This window comes from Thalassophryne amazonica, chromosome 1 (assembly GCF_902500255.1).
Source record: "Thalassophryne amazonica chromosome 1, fThaAma1.1, whole genome shotgun sequence".
NCBI lineage: Eukaryota > Metazoa > Chordata > Actinopteri > Batrachoidiformes > Batrachoididae > Thalassophryne > Thalassophryne amazonica.
This window is the reverse complement of record NC_047103.1, coordinates 67,592,685-67,605,878: the sequence shown is the minus strand read 5'-3', so window position 1 is coordinate 67,605,878 and position 13,194 is coordinate 67,592,685. Positions and strand designations below refer to the sequence as shown.

Below are 13,194 nucleotides of genomic sequence, written 5' to 3'. Positions count from 1 at the left end.
GTTGATCCAGAGGCGCAGTTGAACACAGCCATGGAAGCACATTGACATCAGTCTGTGTCAGTAGCTTTTAATAGCATAATACATAATTATCATTTGAAAATATACAATTCAATACATGCTCCACAATGTGGTTATCATAATGCACAATATGCTGTTACGGACAACAACAAAAGTTATTTTTTTAATTAATATAGTTCTTTTGTTTTGTTTTTTTAAATTGGTCTATTCTTTTATTTGCAGATTGGTCGATTATTTTTTCATTAATTGACCAGTAAATCATAGCCTAACTATGAACTCTACAAATAACTTTCAACCTTACATTCAGATATTTTGTCATATAACTGTTTATTGTTTTGTGATATTTTTTAAATCCCAACATAATAAAGGGTATAAAGTTTAAAAAAATTAAAAGGCAATCACGGGTAAAAAAAATTCTAGAAACAGCTTTGCTTCTTCCTGAGACACAAAAATGCAGAAAAATCATAAAATTTCATAGGGTTGCAACTAACAATTATTTTTGTGATCACTTAATCAGTATTTTGTTTTTGTTTGTTTTTTGTTGTTGTTGTTTGTTTTTTTTCCTATATCAGGCTAGGCATTTGCCCCACAAGTTGGGGCAACACTTTCCACTTGTCAGGATATCAAACGAAGCTCTGCTGAACATTTAATGTCCTTTTCTTGCATGTAAGATGCACAGTAATGAAATATTGTCTATATATGTTATAAGTACAATTTAGTCAATAACTAAATTCAATTTTACCTTGAAGGGAGGCTTACTAATACCAAAAAATAATCTGTGTTGTATCAGTGTTTCAGTATGGATTAATGGAGGAAGTCTGCAAAGTTACTGTCATTCTGTGTTGAAATTTTGTATATCAATCAGTTCAATCAATTTTATTTATATAGCGCCAAATCACAACAAACAGTTGCCCCAAGGCGCTTTATATTGTAAGGCAAGGCCATACAATAATTACGTAAAAACCCCAACGGTCAAAACGACCCCCTGTGAGCAAGCACTTGGCGACAGTGGGAAGGAAAAACTCCCTTTTAACAGGAAGAAACCTCCAGCAGAACCAGGCTCAGGGAGGGGCAGTCTTCTGCTGGGACTGGTTGGGGCTGAGGGAGAGAACCAGGAAAAAGACATGCTGTGGAGGGGAGCAGAGATCAATCACTAATGATTAAATGCAGAGTGGTGCATACAGAGCAAAAAGAGAAAGAAACCCCCCAGCAGTCTAAGTCTATAGCAGTATAACTAGGGGATGGTTCAGGGTCACCTGATCCAGCCCTAACTATAAGCTTTAGCAAAAAGGAAAGTTTTAAGCCTAATCTTAAAAGTAGAGAGGGTGTCTGTCTCCCTGATCTGAATTGGGAGCTGGTTCCACAGGAGAGGACCCTGAAAGCTGAAGGCTCTGCCTCCCATTCTACTCTTACAAACCCTAGGAACTACAAGTAAGTGTTGTGTGGGCCGCCAGAAGAGGAGGTACTGCTGGCCCACCACCAGAGGGCGCCCTGCCTGAAGTGCGGGCTTCAGGCATGAGAGGGCGCTGCCGCCATGGACACAGCCGGGGGTGACAGCTGTCGCTCATTACCTCTTGACAGCTGTCACCCATCTACTCAACATCATCTCACTCCATAAAGACCAGACGTCATCTCCACCTCGTTGCCGAGATATCATACTTCATAGGAGGTAATACTCTCAGCCTTTTTGTGAGATTTGTAACTCTGTTATTGTGAGAATTTGCAGGAGAACCGGTCGTTTGTGAGGAGGCTGTGCAAGACGGCGCTCCTTTTCAGCTGAGACCACTGCAACATATTGAATGAGAGGTGGAGGTGGCATTCCCACCGTTGTTGTTACTGGGTGTACACACACCCACACTTGACTGTCTTTGTTCTTCGCCAGCAGTACCAGATCCGACAGTCGGGGACGGTGATCACCTGGGAATTCGGGACTTGGCGGCTCCAGTATTCACCAGGTTCTGGGGCGGCGGAAATCGTGTGGTTCCGGCTCTTCTCAGGACAGACGTCTTCTATCCTCGAGCCTGCCCACACGTCACCTCTGTGTATTGACTGTAATGATATTCTGTGGTTGTCTGTATGTTCGTTGTGCACATTCACAACATTAAATTGTTACTTTTTGGCTCATCTATTGACCGTTCATTTGCGCCCCCTGTTGTGGGTCCGTGTCACTACACTTTCCCAACAGGATATCTCGGCCACGCTACCCCGATGTGGGACCAGGGGCGATGAGGCACCGGCAGCGGCTGGAGGAGTCCTTGGGCCTTCTTATGTACTGCCTTGCCCCTGGCACAGGTGGTGCAGGCCTGGATATATTCCCGGACGTCGGCTTCCATAGACGCCCACCAGAAGCGCTGCCGGACAACTGCCACGGTCCTTCGCACCCCTGGATGACAGGAGAGCTTGGAACCGTGACAGAAGTCCAAGACTGCAGCTCTGGCCTCTGGTGGGACGTACTGACGGTTCTTCGGACCGGTTCCAGGGTCCGGGCTCCGTGCCAGGGCCTCCCGGACGGTCTTCTCCATGTCCCAGGTGAGGGTGGCCACGATAGTGGACTCCGGAATGATGGGCTCCGGTGGATCCGACAGCTCTGTTTTGACTTCGTCTTCGTGTACCCGGGACAAGGCATCCGATCTCTGGTTCTTGGTCCCGGGGCGATAGGTGATCCGGAAGTCCAAATGCCCGAAGAACAGTGACCAGCGGGCTTGCCTGGGGTTCAGCCGCTTGGCGGTCCTGATATACTCCAGGTTCCGATGGTCAGTGAAAACCGTGAACGGCACAGATGCTCCCTCCAACAGGTGTCTCCACTCCTCAAGAGCCTCTTTCACCGCAAGGAGTTCTCGATTGCCGACGTCATAGTTCCGTTCAGCCGGGGTCAACCTGCGGGAAAAGTAGGCACACGGGTGAAGAACCTTATCGGTCTCTCCGCTCTGGGACAGCACGGCTCCTATCCCTGAGTCAGAGGCGTCCACTTCAACCATGAACTGGCGGCTAGGGTCAGGCTGCACCAAAACTGGCGCAGTAGAGAACCGTCGTTTCAACTTCTTGAACGCGGCTTCGCACCGATCCGACCAGGTGAAGGGGACTTTTGGAGAGGTCAGGGCTGTCAGGGGGCTAACTACCTGACTGTAGCCCTTAATGAACCTCCTATAGAAATTAGCAAAGCCGAGGAACTGTTGCAGCTTCCTACGGCTTGTTGGTTGGGGCCAATCTCTCACCACCGCAACCTTGGCCGGATCAGGGGCGACGGAGTTGGAGGAGATTATAAACCCCAGGAAGGACAAAGACGCGCGGTGAAACTCGCACTTCTCGCCCTTCACAAACAGTCGGTTCTCTAACAACCGCTGCAGGACCTGACGTACATGCTGGACATGGGTCTCAGGATCCGGAGAAAAGATGAGAATATCGTCCAGATATACGAAGACGAATCGGTGCAGGAAGTCCCGCAAGACGTCGTTAACCAAGGCTTGGAACGTCGTGGGGGCGTTGGTGAGGCCGAACGGCATGACCAGGTACTCAAAGTGACCTAACGGGGTGTTAAATGCCGTCTTCCATTCGTCTCCCTTCCGGATCCGAACCAGGTGATACGCATTCCTAAGATCCAGCTTAGTAAAGATTTCGTCACGGGCCTCCCGCCGTCCCGGGGCAACACCACCATCTTCACGATGGTGGACAGATTCTCCAAGGCGGCCCACTTCGTGGCCCTCCCGAAGCTCCCAACAGCCTAGGAGACAGCAGACCTCCTGGTCCACCACGTCGTCCGTCTGCATGGGATACCCTCCGACATCGTCTCTGATCGTGGTCCCCAGTTCTCCTCACACGTCTGGAGGAGCTTCTGCAGGGAATTGGGGGCCACCGTGAGCCTCTCGTCCGGGTACCATCCTCAGACGAACGGACAGGCAGAGCAGGCCAACCAGGACTTGGAACAGACCCTCCGCTGCGTCACATCCGCGCACCCGACGGCCTGGAGTATCCATCTGGCCTGGATCGAGTATGCGCATAACAGCCAGGTGTCTTCTGCCACCGGCCTCTCCCCATTTGAGGTGTGTTTGGGGTATCAGCCCCCGTTGTTTCCCGTGGTGGAGGGAGAGGTCGGTGTGCCCTCGGTCCAGGCCCACCTGCGGAAGTGCCGTCGGGTGTGGCGCTCCGCCCGTTCTGCCTTGTTGAAGGCCCGGACGAGGGCGAAGACCCATGCAGACCGCCGGCGATCCCCGGCCCCTGCTTACCAGCCCGGGCAGGAGGTGTGGCTTTCCACGAAGGACATCCCCCTCCCGGTGGACTCCCCAAAACGTCAGGACAGGTACATTGGCCCCTTCAGGATCCTCAAAGTCCTCAGTCCTGCCGCAGTGAAGCTCCAACTCCCGGCTTCACTGCGGATCCATCCGGTTTTCCACGTGTCCCGCATCAAACCTCACCACACCTCACCCCTCTGTGCTCCCGGACCGGCGCCGCCTCCTGCTCAGATCATCGACGGGGAGCCGGCTTGGACGGTGCGCCGACTCCTGGACGTCCGTCGGATGGGTCGGGGGTTCCAGTACTTGGTGGACTGGGAGGGGTATGGACCCGAAGAACGCTCCTGGGTGAAGAGGAGCTTCATCCTGGATCCGGCCCTCCTGGCCGACTTCTACCGCCGACACCCCTACAAACCTGGTCGGGCGCCAGGAGGCGCCCGTTGAGGGGGGGGGTCCTGTTGTGTGGGCCGCCAGAAGAGGAGGTACTGCTGGCCCACCACCAGAGGGCGCCCTGCCTGAAGTGCGGGCTTCAGGCACGAGAGGGCGCTGCCGCCATGGACACAGCCGTGGGTGACAGCTGTCGCTCATTACCTCTTGACAGCTGTCACCCATCTACTCAACATCATCTCACTCCATAAAGACCAGACGTCATCTCCACCTCGTTGCCGAGATATCATACTTCATAGGAGGTAATACTCTCAGCCTTTTTGTGAGATTTGTAACTCTGTGAGAATTTGCAGGAGAACCGGTCGTTTGTGAGGAGGCTGTGCAAGACGGCGCTCCTTTTCAGCTGAGACCGCTGCAACATATTGAATGAGAGGTGGAGGTGGCATTCCCACCGTTGTTACTGGGTGTACACACACCCACACTTGACAGTCTTTGTTCTTCGCCAGCAGTACCAGATCCGACAGTCGGGGACGGTGATCACCTGGGAATTCGGGACTTGGCGGCTCCAGTATTCACCAGGTTCTGGGGCGGCGGAAATCGTGTGGTTCCGGCTCTTCTCAGGACAGACGTCTTCTATCCTCGAGCCTGCCCACACGTCACCTCTGTGTATTGACTGTTATGATATTCTGTGATTGTCTGTATGTTCGTTGTGCACATTCACAACATTAAATTGTTACTTTTTGGCTCATCTATTGACCGTTCATTTGCGCCCCCTGTTGTGGGTCCGTGTCACTACACTTTCCCAACAGTAAGCCTGCAGTCTGAGAGCGAAGCGCTCTATTGGGGTGATATGGTACTATGAGGTCCCTAAGATAAGATGGGACCTGATTATTCAAAACCTTATAAGTAAGAAGAAGAATTTTAAATTCTATTCTAGAATTAACAGGAAGCCAGTGTCTTTATGTCTGTAAGACAATCCTGCAGTTTAGCTAATTGGTGTGTGTCCTCTGGCTTCATGGATAGATAAAGCTGGGTATCATCTTCGTAACAATGAAAATTTAAGCAATGCCGTCTAATAATACTGCCTAAGGGAAGCATGTATGAATAAAATTGGTCCTAGCACAGAACCTTGTGGAACTCCATAATTAACCTTAGTCTGTGAAGAAGATTCCCCATTTACATGAACAAATTGTAATCTATTAGATAAATATGATTCAAACCACCGCAGCGCAGTGCCTTTAATACCTATGGCATGCTCTAATCTCTGTAATAAAATTTTATGGTCAACAGTATCAAAAGCAGCACTGAGGTCTAACAGAACAAGCACAGAGATGAGTCCACTGTCTGAGGCCATAAGAAGATCATTTGTAACCTTCACTAATGCTGTTTCTGTACTATGATGAATTCTAAAACCTGACTGAAACTTTTCAAATAGACCATTCCTCTGCAGATGATCAGTTAGCTGTTTTACAACTACCCTTTCAAGAATTTTTCAGAGAAAAGGAAGGTTGGAGATTGGCCTATAATTAGCTAAGATAGCTGGGTCAAGTGATGGCTTTTTAAGTAATGGTTTAATTACTGCCACCTTAAAAGCCTGTGGTACATAGCCAACTAATAAAGATAGATTGATCATATTTAAGATCGAAGCATTAAATAATGGTAGGGCTTCCTTGAGCAGCCTGGTAGGAATGGGGTCTAATAGACATGTTGATGGTTTGGATGTAGTAACTAATTAAAATAACTCGGACAGAACAATCTGAGAGAAAGAGTCTAACCAAATACCGGTATCACTGAAAGCAGCCAAAGATAACGATACGTCTTTGGGATGGTTATGAGTAATTTTTTCTCTAATAGTTAAAATTTTATTAGCAAAGAAAGTCATGAAGTCATTACTAGTTAAAGTTAAAGGAATACTCGGCTCAATAGAGCTCTGACTCTTTGTCAGCCTGGCTACAGTGCTGAAAAGAAACCTGGGGTTCTTATTTTCTTCAATTAGTGATGAGTAGTAAGATGTCCTCGCTTTACGGAGGGCTTTTTTTATAGAGCAACAGACTCTTTCCAGGCTAAGTGAAGATCTTCTAAATTAGTGAGACGCCATTTCCTCTCCAACTTACGGGTTATCTGCTTTAAGCTGCGAGTTTGTGAGTTATACCACGGAGTCAGGCACTTCTGATTTAAGGCTCTCTTTTTCAGAGGAGCTACAGCATCCAAAGTTGTCGTCAATGAGGATGTAAAACTATTGAAGAGATACTCTATCTCACTTACAGAGTTTAGGTAGCTACTCTGCACTGTGTTGGTATATGGCAGTAGAGAACATAAAGAAGGAATCATATCCTTAAACCTAGTTACAGCGCTTTCTGAAAGACTTCTAGTGTAATGAAACTTATTCCCCACTGCTGGGTAGTCCATCAGAGTAAATGTAAATGTTATTAAGAAATGATCAGACAGAAGGGAGTTTTCAGGGAATAGTGTTAAGTCTTCAATTTCCATACCATAAGTCAGAACAAGATCTAAGATATGATTAAAGTGGTGGGTGGACTCATTTACATTTTGAGCAAAGCCAATTGAGTCTAATAATAGACTAAATGCAGTGTTGAGGCTGTCATTCTCAGCATCTGTGTGGATGTTAAAATCACCCACTATAATTATCCCTATCTGAGCTAAGCACTAAGTCAGACAAAAGGTCTGAAAATTCACAGAGAAACTCACAGTAACGACCAGGTGGACGATAGATAATAACAAATAAAACTGGTTTTTGGGACTTCCAATTTGGATGGACAAGACTAAGAGTCAAGCTTTCAAATGAATTAAAGCTCTGTCTGGGTTTTTGATTAATTAATAAGCTGGAATGGAAGATTGCTTAGAAGGTGAGAACCAGTTAATTTCCTATTTTGGGGCATGTGTGGGGCATCTTTATGTTCACTGACCATAACATAAAAAATAACGCAATGCTAAAATACCCTCGGCCGTATGTGCATTGTGTTCTGTATAATTTACAGTTTTTTAAGTAATTATTTGGTTCCAAAAACTGAGTTCACAGCTAGCAACCAGACTGTGATGTCACGGTGCAGCTCTACTCTGACTGGCTGTCACCCCCGCCACTCAAAAACTAAACTGAACGCTAGCGTCTGCTAAATATCTTTCATATTACTTCAGAGGTGTTATGAGGTTCTAAAGACAACGTTTTCAGTTTTAGAAGTGTTTATTTCTCGCTAGTTTTTACATAATATTTAACAAAGGTTATATTTACACAAAAACGAAATAGAATTTCCACCACGCTAACATCCGCGAGATCATGCCATAAAATTAGGTACAGAATGCGACTTTATAACCTCTTAAAATATGTCAAGGTTAGCCATCTTTGATCTTGTCCAAGGTCTGTGCCCCAAGAATGTTCCCTGTGAATTTGAAGACTGTGGTAGTAATAGAACTGGACTTATGCTGAGTGCAGACAGACGGACGGATGGATGCCAAGTCTTCGCAATACCCGATGGCCATATGTTGGCCTCAGGTAGTGAAGATAGAGAGGTGTATCAAGTTGTTTGTGAAGACTTGTTGCTAATCACAGTCTCCTTGTGGCCACTAGGGCCACTGTTGGTTGCATAATAAATGTTTCAGACATGAAGCTGAACATATGCGAGTCTGTAGGGTGTCTGAAGTTTGTCAGCTCAGCTGTGTTTCCTTCTTAGATAACACCATGATGTCCTATTACTCACTGTAGCACAACAAACAGACCATCTGCTGTTAAGGCTTTGGAGTGTTCCACCTTATTTGTTCTTTATAGTGTATCCTGCATTCAGTGTGATGGTCAGCATTCTCCATCTGATGAACAAGAAGAAACAAATTTAAAGTTTATACAGAGAATCTGTTTTTCTCTTCATGACTGTCATTTCAAAAGCTTGCTGTTCAGCTTCCATGTTTTACTCAGTCAGTTTGGAGTCCCTACGTGTGGCTTCTTCACTGTAGTCTTGTGACTTTATAATTGAATTTTCCTCTTCTGTTCTGCAGATGTCCGGCTTGAAGAATTTGTGTACGAGAAGCTGGAGAAAAAAGTCCCTACACGACTGAACAACCACGAGCAGCTGGGACAGTTCATGATAGATTCAGGACGTGAATTTGGTCCTGGAACTGCCTATGGTGAGTGAAACGCACACAGGAACTTCAAGTCACATTTGATCACATGTGAAGTGTAATTGAGGAATTTTCAGCCCCAAGAACAATGCTGTGAAACATTTTGCCAGCTTCTAGATTTCATCATATGTTTCTTTTGTTTATTTTTTTATTCATAATTGTTACAAATGCAACTTTTAAATGTTCATGTAAAGACAGCCACCTAAAGAGAGAATACTGTCTTAAGGGCCCCATCACACTTAGCACGAATGAGCACAAATTAAGCCGAATCAGGCCCAGTGGGGGGAAAAAAGACAAACTTCAAGATGCAGTCAAGAGGAACAGACATCCACACAGCTGTGTACGATTGCCGTGCGACTACTTAGAATGTGGGCTGATCCCGCCTCAGCTGAAGCGCCTTGGGGCAACTGTTTGTTGTGATTTGGCGCTATATAAAAAAATTGATTGATTGATTGATTGATTGATTTGTGCACAACCTTGTGAATGCATATGATTGCAGTCCACACATGGTTGGAACACAGTATAAATACCTAGAATGCTGTCAGAATGCAATAGGAATGCTGTTTTACTCTGGATCAGATATACAGGAAGTAGCACAAGTGATAAATACAGAGTTGAAAAAAGTTAAATATTGGTTTGATATAAACAAATTGTCACTAAATATTAATAAGACAAATTTCATATTGTTTAATGACAGAGTGAAAAAAAATAATGTGTCATTACAAATAGATGGAATGGATATACAAAGGGTAAAAGAAACGAAATTTTTAGGAGTCATGATTGATGAAGATCTTACATGGAAGTCACACATAAATTACATAAAAGGGAAAATAGCGAAAGCCATTGCTGTTTTGCATAAAGTAAAATATGCATTAAATGGTTATGGTTTATTAACATTTTACAATTCATTGATTGTTCCATATTTAACTTATTGTGCAGAAATCTGGGGATCAACATATACATCTTATACACAACCTTTATTTATTCTGCAGAAAAGAGCTTTAAAAGTGATTAGCAACAGTGGTTTTAGAGATCCATCTGATCCCTTGTTCATTAAGTATAGGGTACTTCAATTTCATGATTTAGTCGATTTGAAAATATTACAAACAATGCACCAAGCTAATAAAAATACTTTACCAACAAACATTCAAAATATGTTTGAAAAAAGAGTAAGTAGTTATAAATTGAAAGGAATAGAAGTCTTTAAAAAACCATGATACAGAACCAAAGTAAAGGAAAGGAGTATTGCAGTAAATGGTGTAAAATTATGGAACAATCTCAACAAAGAAATCAAAGAATTAAGGTTGCTTAAGTTATTTAAAAAACGTATTAAACTATATGTATTAAGTAAGTATGAAACTATGAAATAAGTCAGTGGGCTGTGAGAAAGCCAAAAAATGTAATCTGTTAATAATGTTTAAAATGTTTCAAGTTTAAAATGTAACCTGTCAGAGAAGTAATCTACTAAATAATGGTCATAATTATGAAATAGTCAGTGGTATGTGACAAGTCAAAGAAATGCAGTCTGCTAATTAATGTTGAATAATGATGCTGGATATTGAAAGATTGTATTGTAAAAAGGGGCAGAAAACATAAGACTTGTTCTTCTCTCTGCTCCTTTTCATTCAGGTGATTTGTGATGCTTTATTTCTGCTTTTCTGTTTTTTTTTTCTTTTTCTTTTAAATGAATGAAATAAATATTAAAGAAAGAAAGAAAGAAAGGAATAAGAAGAATGCACGTTGAATGTCATATGGGTGCAGTTCGGTTGGCACCCAAATTCTGGGTGGAAGGCAAGCAAGAGGGAGCGCTGTCATCTGCTGTTTGTCAAGACATGCCGTTCATGTCATGTAAACCAGGCACCCGAATCATGGCACTACTGTCGTACATGTAAGTGGACCTAGCAGATGATATCAAGTCACACAGCGCAGCGGAGTGATAAAATGATAAAGCCTCATGCACACGCAGCAGAGTGATCAAATGATATGAGGTCACGCACTCGCAGTTGATACAGCTTTATTCATGCCTTTCCTCTCTCCAGGATATTAGATCCATGAGATGACCACATTGTGCTTTACACATGTGTCCTGGCAATCAGTTAATGCATCACATGACGTACTGTCTGGACTTGCGATTGCGTGTTACATGCCCTGACTCGCAATGGGTCATCCTGTGCAGGTGGATGGTACCCATTGTGTCGCTGGACCTTGCATCATATGGGATATATATTTCGTGCTGGACGAGGCATGTGCCGTCAGCACTTGGCTGATGTAACCATCGCATAGCAAGCTGTAATATATGCATTACAGCTACACATGCAACCCCGTTCAGCTGCGTTGTGCCGTGCTGAGCCTCTGAAATGCATTGACTCGCCGTGGGGCAGCAGCAGGTCATGGCGCATCTGCTTGTGGTGGTACAGCTATGATGATCATAATATTTCACATACATTATCTAACCCATGAAAGGGAATGCCAATGTATCTGTAATATAAGGTTTTTTATGGATATAACACCCCGTTCAGATGTGCGCGCTGCCCTGCGGCTCTGAGATTCATGGACTCACAGCGACACACTGTGTTTTCCGTATGATTGCGCAATGTTCACATCTACTTCACAAAATGAATGCGTGCCACAGACTTTGGACTTTACAATATGTACTTTGTGCACCCTGATGGGGATGCATGGAGGGTGCAATCCGGGACATGCCAGCAGGCGTAGACGTGCCTGACCATGGCGAATGTCTCTTGAGCGCGATCAGACTGTTCCGACTGGTGTTCTGATGCTGTGAGAATATTTGGAATGCAACTGGAGTCCACCTCGACGGGTGTTCGAAATAATTCCACCTTGAACGCACCTCAAGAGTAGAGAGCATGCGCTTATATTCGGGCTGGCAGCACGACTGTGCCTGACTATTTGTAGTGCACCCAGAATGCTGTCGGAGGTTTTTGATTGCATCTCGACTTTGCCCGAATGGAGGTCAGATTTCTGTTCAGATGGCATTCAGGCTCATTCGGCAACACACATTTGACTCCTATAAGAAAGTAATTGCCCTCTGTAACACGTAGCTTCACCGTTGGCCAGCAGCCTATGATAACTTGACATCAGGCTTTCTGCTTTCCTCCCTTTTATTTTTCATTCCCGCTATGTTAGTCCCTAATTCACTTCTGGTACTTTGTTGTAAAAGCTGTTAAAGTCAGGTGGCCGATTGAAGTTGGTCAGGATTAATTCATGTCTGTGTCACAGGTAAGCACATTGTTTAATTGTCGCTATTTTGTGGTGGAAAAAAATGAGATGTACATTTTGAGGGCTACACATCAGACTGCCAGAGTAAAGTGTCTCATAATACAAAAGCAAAATAACATTGTGTACCTGCTTCTTCACTGTGGAGCATTTTGCTTTGGATTGTGTCAGGGGAAAAAACCTTGCTCATATTAGCTTGCTAATTAGCCACAGTATCTGTCTCGTTCACTAATCTAGAATCCCCCCTCCTCCCCATAGCCAGTGCAGTTCCTTACTTAGTTTTTGGTTAATTTAAAAATAAGTCAAGTCTGAGAGAATGTGCTGATGCCGCACATCGCTGTATCCACCACACCACAGGATCACATTGGGTCCTGGATGGCAGCCACCCAGGCAAAGGGCTGATCAGTCACCACCTTTTGAAAGTGGGTATCTGTTGTACCACAGCCAAGTGAAATATGGGCACCCCCTTTGCCTTCTCCAGCCACTGGGTTCCATGCAGCTATTGGTGTGGTTAGTGAAACTTGAACTGAGTGATTCTAGTTGTTTGGTATTCTTTAATGTGAAAAATACTTTTCTATTATTCTGTGAAAAGTTTTTTAACACAGATGCAGGACTTTGGCAGGATTAGATAAATATTGAGCACATCACTTAACTTTAGCCTTTGCATTTCTGAGTACCTCACATTATTCCGTGCAATGCACATAGTGATTGGGGGCAGCGGTTGTTTCATTGAGTACTACCAGGGGTGAAAAAAATTGAGGCAAACACTGCTGAGGCACCTGTGTGCTGAATTTTGTTACATGGCGAAAATGTCGTAGCTGACAGTCACCCAACAATGCAAGGGATATTGTTCATTTGAGTCCCCTTAAATATCTTCTCGTTTGGGGGAAAGTCATTCCAGCAGTACCCAAGCGTTCTCCGAAGATACCTAGTACCAGAACATCCAGCTATTGTTTTAGATCACTGATTAGTGTCAAAGTCTCACAACCATATAGTAAGATGAGAAGCACCAGGACCCTAAAGACCCACCTCCTGAGACTTTGCCAAACACCTCTGTCTAGCAAGCTCATGACTCTGTTCCCTGTATTTCCACAGTTGCCTGTGTGAGGTTGTAGGTGTAACTGAAATATTCCCATACTTGTTGAACTACATTTCACTGCACAAAGTTTAAGGACTGTACCCTTTGTAATGG

General features: G+C 44.6%; 1 protein-coding gene across 1 annotated transcript in view; it reads left to right on the top strand.

Moving 5' to 3' along the window:
* Window positions 1-13,194, top strand: part of sh3glb1a (SH3-domain GRB2-like endophilin B1a) — a 41,665-nt gene that overhangs the window by 1,336 nt on the left and 27,135 nt on the right. The window contains exon 3 of the mRNA XM_034171474.1: window positions 8,643-8,771. Within this exon, the coding sequence (XP_034027365.1) occupies window positions 8,643-8,771 (129 nt within the window). The remainder of the gene's footprint in view (window positions 1-8,642; window positions 8,772-13,194) is intronic.